The sequence below is a fragment of the Arachis hypogaea genome, chromosome 19 (assembly GCF_003086295.3).
Source record: "Arachis hypogaea cultivar Tifrunner chromosome 19, arahy.Tifrunner.gnm2.J5K5, whole genome shotgun sequence".
Classification (NCBI taxonomy): domain Eukaryota; kingdom Viridiplantae; phylum Streptophyta; class Magnoliopsida; order Fabales; family Fabaceae; genus Arachis; species Arachis hypogaea.
In genome coordinates this window covers 7,297,812-7,308,988 of record NC_092054.1, presented here as the reverse complement: position 1 = coordinate 7,308,988, position 11,177 = coordinate 7,297,812, and the positions used below count along the sequence as shown (strand labels likewise).

The window sequence follows — 11,177 nt, the reverse complement described above, 5'->3', positions numbered from 1 at the left end:
GCTAGTATTCTTATCTTTTCATATAACAAAATATCATTCAAATCTAATAAATGTAGAATTAGTTATGACTATATTTTAAAAAGTTGTTTACTGTCGATTAGAGATTTACTACTACTAGTGCTTTCATATGTTTAAATTTTAAATTCAAATCTTAAATCATTACCATTTTAATTAATTAATTAGTTATTAAAAAAATAACTTGATTCAAAAAGTTGGGATGTTACAAATTAGATTAAAGACTTCGTTGCATTCAGTGACGGACCCAGAAAATTTATGGTAAGGGGGCAAAAATAATTCACATTATTATCAAAAGATATATTAATTTAAATTTAAAAAGAGCTCTTTTATAAAAGCATTACTACTCGCACTATCAGATTTCATAAGATAATAATAGAGATAAAAAACAGCATCTTATGAAATACTATATTCCAATTAATTGCTAAATTCATCAAACCAATCAGCATTAAATTTACCAAAAAAAGTCCCAAAATATGTTTGTAGAAAATTATATTCTCTTGGTTGACAATGATCTTTTCACAAATAAATTTGTCTAATTTCATCTCTGTCATTTATATCATAATTTAAAATTTTGGGTCGTTGTTCAGGATCAACTATGAAACTTTTTACATTGAATTTTAAAAACTTTTTTTTATTAGAAGAGACTAATGAAGTGACTTCAGATTCTAGTGGTAGCTTTCTTTTAAAATATTTTTCCATTATTATTTCTAAAAATAAAAAATATATATTCTAAATTAGTAAATTGATCGATTCACTTTAGAAATTTATATGCAACATAATTATATATAATAGAATAGAATAAAAGATAAACAAATAAATAATAAGGATCACTAAATCAAAAATAAAATAAAATATATAAATTCATGAAGAGAATAAAAAAATAGATTAATACCTAAACTATAATTGTTTGAATTAAAATTTGCAATCGAAAATATGAAAAGAGAAACAATAAAATTGAAAAAAAACATAAAATCATAGAGAGCTGTATAAAACAAAATAGAGAATTTAAAATTTACCTGTTGATGAAGACAAGATGACCACTAAACAAGGAATAGAAAAAAAATGTTGAAAATATGAAACTAAGAAGAGAGTTTAAGAGAATAAATGAGTGACGACTAGGATTTGAGAATGAGAGAAGACTAAATTTAATTAGGTTAACTCATAATCAAAATGATAGCAAGATAAAATGGATTCAAGGTTTTAAATAATTAGTTTAATTTATTTGTAATGGGATCATTTAAAATTTAAAATGGGGGCATATTATATATGTATATATTTTTTTTTGTTTAAAAAAATTAAATGAGAGTGGGGGCAAGTGCCCCCCCATGGTTCCATGTAGGTCCGTGCCTGGTTGCATTACATTAACATATTATATGATAGTTTACTCTATGTTAAAATATGATATATAATTTTATCGAGTAAATTTTTATAATAGTTCTCGAGATTTAGGACTACTATTTAATGTGATGCTCAAAATTTCAATTTTACCATTATATTCCTCTAAATATAATTCCAAACATTATAGTAGTTCTGAACATCTTTTTAATAATAATTTAGCTGCTACAGTTGACGTAACATCACCTGGTCATATCTAATAGCTAGCTTAATTGATACGATTCTAATTTATATCCAATTTAGTCCCTCCTTCTGTATATAATCCTAACTTTCCAAATTTTTAGAAAAGTTAATTTCTTTTTCTTACTTTTTCGCAAAATCAGTCTAAGTTTAAAGGTGGGATTCAACACTATCTTGAGTCAATTGAATTTGGATGTTCAGATTCGAGTTTCCTAGCTGCGCTTGTTGATAAAAATGTTTTAACATTGACCTTAGACTTAAAGCATGATCTAGTGGACCTGGCTCAGGTGTCACTCGAACATGCCTTTCCGGTAGTAGTTATCCCTTTTGGTAGAAGAAGGCTTCCTTTTCCAAGTTGCTATTCATTGTGAGAGTTGCAGTATTCCTTGGCATTTGAATGGCTTGTGTCCATGTCTTTGCACTTTTTTGAAGTAATGATTCTAAGACCCGGTGGATACTTTATTATGTCGACTAAACATGACAGCGTTGAAGAAGAAGAAGGAGGAGGTTGATCAGTCTCACTTAGCTTTAAATCAAACTGTTTCTTGCAATTCATTATTTTCTTTACCCCATCTCTGTTTTTTTGTGGTGCATTCTTGCATTGTTATACAAGTAACACTGATGCATCTTTTTCTTTTCCAGTCATTGACTTTATTGACAGCATCTATTTGTTGGAATGTTCTGGCACATAAAAGTGATGACGTTGGTGAAGTTGGAGTTAAAATATATCAAAAGTCTCAAGAAAATGAGATATATGAATCGAGAAGGAAGAAATAAATTATTATATTCTAGTATATGTTTATACAAAAGTAGCTACCTAAGTGTTGTTAAAAGCAAAATCATGTTTTTTTATATTTTAGTAATATTTTTTTTGAGTAATGCTATATGTATATTAAAATTAGCCATTAAAGTCAGTTACCAGTATAAAATATACATTTGAATACAAATACACATTGAAAATAAATTAAACTACACATGTATTTATATACAAATACATTGGTGACTGATTTTAATAACTAATTTTAGTATACAAATAGTATTTTTTATTTTTTTAGCAACATTTTTTAAAAAATATTGTTTAACAATAAAAAATATATTTTAATTTTAGTAATATTTTTTGAAACACTATAATCACTGTAGCGTAATCATACTAAAATGAATATTTTTATGATATAATGTTATTTTATTATTTTGATTAATATAAATTGAGTATATACTAATAATGGTAATAAAAAATAAAGTTACGCTATCATTAATTATATTTGTTCTTTTAAATCATATATATATATATATATATAATTGTTTAGACCACATTGAAATATTTTTTCATTATTAAAACAAATATGTTAATTCAAAATTGGAATTTTTCATGAGTTGTGAACAAACATTTTCTTCAAACGGTAACAAAATGAAGATATTAAGTTTTAAACTAATAAGCGATTTTGTTGATTAATTGCGACAAAACTTGCTCAAATCCTTGTCCATCAAAGCATGGATTTCAGCCTTAAGAAGCAAAGGGTCTTCGCAAATCAAATCCCACACTGGAAAGTTCTTCTTTGGCATCATGAAATCTCTCTCTTTAAGCCTCAAGCTTGTGCAATAGTCACCACTTTCATCACCAAGACATATGATCCTTTTGTTCTCATCACCATTGTTGGATAGTGAATCTTGTGTACTCTCTATGATTAAACATTGAATTGATTGAAAAACATGATTTAATTTGAATTTTTACACATCTACTTGAATATAAAAGTTTAGAACCACGGATCATAATTCATAGATCTCCATAGCCAAGATAGATATCATACAATGTGCACGAAACATATACTATAATTTCATTTAAGAGTTTGCTGGCAAATGAATCACATACACAAAACGAGATTTGAACATTGACACTTCAAGTAAATGAGTGAACTCAAGTTATTTTTTACCAGGTTATTTAATAATAATGAAATCAGTTTTATAGTGCGTACAATTCAGTGAACACTTAACAAATTAGCGTTTACCACATTCAAAATCCACAAAATATGTCCATAAGATACCTTTACAGAATGTATCTATCAAAACTCAAATTCAACGCCAAATCTCCTTCAGATAATGCCTGTCATAAAGATTCGCATTACAAACAACATTAAAAATTCAAGAAAAGTAAGACCTGAACAAAACTATCTAGTCTTAGCTATAATGGGCTCAAAAATGAGCTTGGCTTCATTAAGATGCTCCACAAACACATGAGTTTCTATGTTCTCCTTGTTACCATCATCAAGCAGAGTTCTAGCCTTATCAATTGCAGAGTTTACCTTCTTCTTATCCTCAGGACAAAGCTTAGAAACGATTAAGGCTTTCTCCATGTCATAAACATAATCTTCCAAAGCACGTATTGCATTAGCTTTCTCAAGAAACTTCTCATCTTCAACCTTGTATCTCTCAGCTTCCTCAATTAGCCTTTCGATTTCTTCCTGCGACAATTTTCCCTTATCACTTGTTATGGTAATCTGGTTTTTATTGCCGGTGGTTTTCTCCTCAGCAGTTACACAAAGGATGCCATCAGCATCTAAATCGAAGCATGTGAAGATAGGATGGCCTTTAGGAGCAGGAGGGATTCTTGAAAGTGTAAATCGACCAAGCAAGTTGTTATCACTGGCTCTTGTCCTCTCACCCTCGTAAATCTCTTTAAGCACAGATGATTGGTTGTCATGGACTGTGAAGAAAGTTTCTGATTTCTTTACAGGAATGGTGGTATTCCTCGGAATCACAACACTCATGACATCTCCTCTTACCGCTTGACCAAGAGACAGAGGAGTAACATCCTGCAGCACCAAATTTGGGGCACTACTCTTAATGCCTCCATTCAACAAAGCAGCCGCAACAGCTGCACCACAAGCGACAGCTTCATCAGGATTGATGCTCTTACAAAGCTCCTTTCCCTTGAAAAATTCTTGCAACAACTCCTGCACTTTGGGAATCCTAGAAGAGCCACCAACAAGCACCACATCATGAATACTTGATTTGTCCACATTCGAATCAGTGATGCATCGATCTACCGTTTCCAAGCACTCTCTAAAGAGGTCCATATTAAGTTTTTCGAATCTAGCACGCGTTATTGATGAATACAAGTCAACTCCTTTAAAGAAAGCATCTAACTCAATGGTGGCAGTAACGGCATATGATAAAGTCCTCTTTGCCTTCTCACAAGCAGTTCTCAGTCTCCTCAAGGCTCTGGCATCGCCACCAATGTCAACCTTGTTCTTTCTTTTGAATTCATTTACAAAGTAATTCACTACTCTGTTATCAAAATCCTCTCCCCCGAGGTGAGTGTTTCCGGCAGTAGCCTTAACTTGGAAGACATTCCCCTTAATAGTAAGGAGAGACACATCGAAAGTACCACCTCCAAGATCAAAGATGAATATATTACGCTCTCCGCCGCAATTCGATCTCTTGTAAAGGCCATATGCAATAGCCGCAGCAGTTGGCTCGCTAATTATTCGCATCACATTGAGGCCTGCAATGGCGCCAGCATCTCTGGTAGCTTTGCGCTGAGATCCATTGAAATATGCAGGCACTGTAATAACAGCATTACAAACAGGTGACTCTAAGTATGCCTCCGCAATCTCTCGCATCTTAATGAGAACCATAGATGAGATTTCTTCTGCGGAAAATTGCTTCTCTTGATCCTTGTATGTAACAACAATCATTGGTTTGTCATCAGCACCAGCAGTGACCTTAAATGGCCACATCAAGAGATCATTCTTGATAACCGGATCACTATATTTTCTACCAATGAGTCTTTTAGCATCTGAAAAACGAAAGAAGGAAAATAAAGAAATCTTTTAAGTACAGTTTAGTGCTAAAACTCCTTCCATTTGAAAATAAATGGGACAAAAGAGTTATGACTATAGTAGAAGTGGCAGCATTTACAGCAAAAAAGACCTCTCTGGACTAATACTACAAACAATAAGTAGAGTTTCTTTATTTTTCAATAAGTTTCTAACTATAATTTCAACCAACAAGGGTAGTGACTAGTAAGGGTGGATGGAGCATAACAAACCAGCAAAAACACAACTTGAAATAAGAACAAGTAAAAGAAAAAAAAAAAAGGAACTAGGGCAAGCAAATTTATTAAATTTTGGTCAGCATGTAACTAGCAAAAGAAAAGTGAGTTATACCATTGAATAAAATCTCACACCGTTAAAAACATCATTAATGACTACTTGATAGCTATAAATCACAAAAGTTACTGGCCCTAACACTCCTCATAATTGTGTAAAGTAAGAAAGCAAGAAAAAGAAAAAAAAAACATGCAAAAATTGAAAGTAAGAAGATTACTATTATTACTGTACCGAAGACAGTGTTAATTGGGTTAGCGGCAGCTTGGTTCTTAGCAGCATCTCCGATTAACCTCTGATTGGCAGTAAAAGCAACGTAGGAAGGTGTTGTTCTGTTGCCCTGATCATTATGAATGATCTCCACTCGACAGTGTTGTTCCTGCCATACGGCAACACACGAGTAAGTTGTGCCAAGGTCGATTCCGACTGCATGTCCTTCATACTTTCTGGCCATCGTCTATTACTTGACAACAATGAAATCTTGTGGAAAAATCAAACTGATAGTAGGATTGCAATTGAAAAGCCATTTGAATATTTACATAGTAAGGGGTGGCAAAATGGGTTGAACCCGTCGGGCCGACCCGCTAAACCCACTAAAAAAGATAGGTCGGACTAGGATTTGGAGTCTGCCAAATTAAAAAAATTCGTCAAACCTGCATCGCCAAATTGACGGATTTTGACGGAGCGGGACGAGTCAGTCCGCGCGGATCAAAGATTTTTATTTTTTTTTTTATTAAATAAAAAAGTGATTACTATTATAAAATTAATAGTTATAAAATTTTCAAACACTTTTTTTTTGTTTTTATTATTCTTTTAGTTATTAATTTTATTTTATTTTATAATTTTATATATTTACTCAAATTATGTGACTTATTTTTTAAAATAAAAATAGTTCTATTGACAAATATTATTTTGAATAATTTTATTGAAGTTAAAATTTAAAAAAAAAGATAATGAAAAAATTATATTATAATTTGATGGTGTTGAGTAATAAAATTGGGATATTATAGATGGTTGAATTGGGAGAGAGGTGGTATGGACTTTGATGTTGTTTTGGTATTATATGGATTATGGTTAGTTTGGTTTTTGATGGTTTTCAGTGGCTAAGAGAAGGGGGTTGAATCTTAGCCCCTTTTTTACTTAAAAACACTTGTTGGTCTTTTGAAACAACTTATGGAGACTTTTTTATTTTTGTCTTGTGCCCAGCCACGAGACTTTTCTTTTTATCTCGTGACCCGACACGAGATATTTTTCAGTTTTATCTCTTGTGCAGCAGAAAAAGAAATGGAGTAGAAGAGAGAGAAGATTGCACCCAGATATATCCTGGTTCAGCTGCTAAGTGCAGTGCAGCCTACATCCAGTCTCCATCACAATGATGATAGAATTTCACTATAATCATTCTTGATTACAAACACCAATTCTCCCTAGGAACTACCCTTCCTATCCGGGACAAGTCCAGAATCTAATACCCCAATCCTGAACTTGACTTGGTCACTGCCAACCTTTCAATTGATAAGTACTAACCTAACTTGCAAGGGAATTCCCACAGAATTATGAAACACAACACAGATGTACAAAGGACCTCTAAGGACATCTATGACTTTTTCTTTTAATTTTGCACTCTTTGTCTTTTTCCGCTCTATGGTTTTTTCTTTACAAACCTCACTATGTGCCTTTTTTTCATGAGACTCAAGACAGACAAAATTAAACAGAAAAATACAAAATAAAGAACATTGAAGGAGAAGAAAATTCTGTTAGCTTAGGTAGCTATGTGAACACTGTGCCTTGCACTCTCACTCCTTGCTTCAAGCGCTGACTGTTCACCCTTATATAAAGGGGGAAGCCTCCACGGTTGAAACCAAATAAACCAAGCTAATCTTCTTCTTCTTCTTCTTCATGCAAACCGGTTCGGTCAGAGAGAGAGAGAAGAGATAACCAAATGCAAAACCCAACATGCAATTACCTCTAGTCCTTCCTTGATCACCAATCTTCATCAATCCGAGCCCTCCATCTTGCCTTGCTCTCCAAGACGGATTCCTAGCCCTTGATGAGTTATGATGATGACAACTTCATCTGCTCCAACTTTTGCCTCTTCCATCACGTAGCCACTGTAGCTACCTCCTGTGGTGGTTGAGCAAAATCAGAGACAAGCCATTCCTCCAAGGATATTTTTTCTCTGACTGAAATCTTCTTCTTCCATTTTTGGTATGGAGAAGTTGAGATCTCTTCACCAAATCTTACCATATGTGATGAAAATCTCAGCCACAACATACTTTTTGTTTTCTTTTTCTTGCCATTATTACAATGGTCTTGTTGCTTGCATCTTCTTCCCTACAGTAGCTTACCATAACTTCCATGGTTTCTACTGTGATATGACTGAATAGAGAAGAAAGATGAGAGAGAAGAGAGAGTTGAAAGAAAAGCAATTAAATGAATTTGAACAAATTAATTAAAAAATGAGTTGCTTTTACTTCCCTCTTTGTTGAGTAGCGTGCCTTCATTAAGGCCATCAATCAAATCAATGACAATTTCTCTCTCATGGTTCCCAATGTAAGTTAATTCAAGTTAATTGAATTTGAAATCCACAACATGAGATCCGTTGGAAGCATAAGGCAAAACTTTTGCGCTCTCTCTCTCTCTCAATTGGTTTCGGATCAAACATTCGGTAACCAACCAAAATTTGAGTTGGGCTAATAATAATATTAATAGAATCTGGCCCAACCAAGAATAATAATTCAGCCACACTTCTTTGAATGATTTTTGAACTAATGCTGAATATAAAATTCACATTTGGGCTTGCAACAATTTTCTTTTCTGTTTGGCCCAATACAAAAATATGCACACACAAAATTATTAATTAAGCAAGTATGATTTAAAATCAAATTAATAATTTTGTAATTAATTATTTTAATGAGTAAATTACTAATTATGTCCCTGAATTTGTAAAACGCTGACAATAATAACCCTAATTTTTGTTAACGACAATTATACCCTCGAAAATTTTAAAAACGCAACAAATCTTCCCAACTATGAAGAGAGCCCTTCTCCGTTAAACGGAGCTTGGTGATGTGGCAGATGGAATTCCAACATAGCATCTGTTAAGGCCTTCAGTCCCGTTTCTCCTTTATCCCTAATTCATGAAACCCTAATTGCCCAATTCCAAGTAAAATGAGGAACCCAATTTAGGAGACAACCATGAGACACACATTGAAGGCGAAGAGGGATAATCTCATCCTGAAGAAGCTGATAGCCGGGAAAGAAAATGCAGGCCTTTCCTATGTCTTGATGGAGCATTTTTGAAGGAGTACTGGGCTGATACAGAGGGACTGCCATGTCTCCTTCCACCTTACAAGAGGCCAACAGGAAAGCCTACAAAAAAAAGAAAGCTCGACATGAATCAGAGAGACAGAGTGGTAGCGAGTACAAACTTAAGAGAAGTTATAGCAAAACAAGTTGTAAATATTGCAAAAAGGTAAATATAAAATCTTTCCATCTCTGTGTATGGTCTCAGTCTCAGCACTGATAAATTTCCCTTTCAAGACTCCACATTTATTGCATATTAGTGTTCCATTCTTGGATGATTCTTCCAGCCCAACAGATTTTTCGTTGGTTTCGTCCATCCACTGAAAATAACGGCACCCACTATTCTTCGTCTGTCCAGCACAGAAGTCATTCATCAAGCTCAATTCTCAATAGGGAAGGGGGACAGATTCACTAGAAAATTCATACATACCTTCCATAGAGGACACCTGAGAAACCATCTCCCTGGATTTCTCCTCGTCTTCAACTTCAATGCCACCACCTGAAGACGACAGAAGCATGTCCCGTCATAGGGCTTGCTCCCGTGTTCTTCGAGCGCTTCAGAGCTACTATTTTCCATTAACTCTGTCCTTCGATTGTTATTGGACATGCCTTTGCTTCCACCATGCATGATAGTAGTTTGGGTTTATCTTTCTAGTGAATTGGGGAAAATGTTCTCTCTCATCTCCATATAAAGGAGAAACGGGACTGAAGGCCTTAACGCAGTGTTTGTTTTGTCATACATGTCCATCAAGAGATGGACACGGTGGTACATGTCCACCGTTTGGTTCATTAGACACAAATTTTCGATGGATATGGTGGCACACAGAAGCACATAAAATACGTGTCTTTAGTGTCTCTCCTTTACTCTAAGACACTGAGACACAAATTATAAGACACAAACTTTCTCAATATTATTCCTTCTTTTTTTCTTTAATTCCAATTTTATTCTTTATCCATTTCCTTTTCATCTTCTCCTTTTTCTTTCTCTGATTCACCTCCTTCCATTATACACTCTCATCTTCTTCTCCTACTCTTCCTTCATTCTACCACCGTCTCTCTCCTTTGCACTTCATCGTTGCCATCGCCACTACTGTCATCTCCTCCTTCACACGTCGCAACCACTGTCGCGTTCCTTTGTCATGCCGTCTTCGCCATCGTTGTCTCCTCCTTCATGTGTTGTTGCAGTCACTGTCGTTCTCCTTCTTTCTCGTTGTTATTGCCACTATCGTACCTCTCTTTTCAGATCTGCCTCCGTCTCTCTTCCACGCCTCTGCCTCTTCCACCATGTGGTCATCTATTTTGCTCTGGTTCTATTCCTGCTACTTTTCCTTTTCCAGTTCTTTGAGCTTTTTTTTGTGATGAGAATAATTTTTTGTTTTTAATTTCAATTTCAACTTTTTTGTTTGTGACTGTAACTAGATTGTGCTTTTCACATGCAAGATGAGAAGAAGAAAATCGAGGGAGAGCTATCTGTTTTTTTTTTTATTTGAATTTTGATTAACCTTGTTGTTATAGTGATTTTGTGTTAATTTGTTGATTTGTTGAATTAAATTTGTAATTGCGTTAAAAATTATTAATGGTGATAATCTGAGTTAATATAATAATAGTGATGGTGATAGAGATAGAAAGGTGATAATGGTGGTAGGGTTAATAGTGTCATTTTATTGGAATTGTAATTTGAATGCAGTGTCATGTACTTGAATACCAAACAAAGTTAAAAATTTATGTTCTATTGTGTCTGTGTCATTTTATGTCTTTATGTCTATGTCTTATGTATGGTCACCCACTAACCAAACGGAGCCTAACGAATGCCAGTTGAAATTCTATCTGCCACATCACCAAGCTCCGTTTAACGGAGAAGGACTCTCTTCAAGGTTGGGTAGATTTGTTGCGTTTTAAAAATTTTCGAGGGATAATTGTCGTTAACAAATATTAGGGTTATTATTGTCAGCGTTTTACAAATTCGGGGGCATAATTGGTAATTTACTCTTGTTTTAATAATGTTTGTTCATCATCAAATTAAATTAGAGTTTTTCAAACTCATCAGTTTTGAATTGTGAGACTTGGTGAAACTGAGATTTTGAGGTTTGTGGTGAAAAATAGATTTTTTGTGAACTTTCCTTGATCATAATTTTTGCCTCGACTTTCTAAATTGATTGAAATTTCTTTAGAATT

The 11,177-nt window shown here is 33.9% G+C and overlaps 1 protein-coding gene across 1 annotated transcript; it reads right to left on the bottom strand.

The window, feature by feature from the left end:
* Window positions 1-3,615: 3,615 nt before the first annotated feature.
* On the bottom strand, window positions 3,616-6,183 carry LOC112776454 (heat shock cognate 70 kDa protein-like). The gene is made up of 2 exons (XM_025820620.3): window positions 5,934-6,183; window positions 3,616-5,389 (listed from the first exon to the last, which is right to left on the bottom strand). The coding sequence occupies exons 1-2, from the start codon at window positions 6,151-6,153 to the stop codon at window positions 3,759-3,761; spliced, it is 1,851 nt and encodes a 616-aa protein (XP_025676405.1). The 5' UTR covers window positions 6,154-6,183; the 3' UTR covers window positions 3,616-3,758.
* Between the last annotated feature and the right edge of the window lie 4,994 nt (window positions 6,184-11,177).

Excerpts from the sequence above, each read along its gene's own strand:
- LOC112776454 (XM_025820620.3), bottom strand. The coding sequence starts at position 6,153 with ATGGCCAGAAAGTATGAAGGACATGCAGTCGGAATCGACCTTGGCACA. Across the intron at positions 5,390-5,933 it reads CCCAATTAACACTGTCTTCG|ATGCTAAAAGACTCATTGGT; the intron begins GTACAGTAATAA and ends TTCGTTTTTCAG.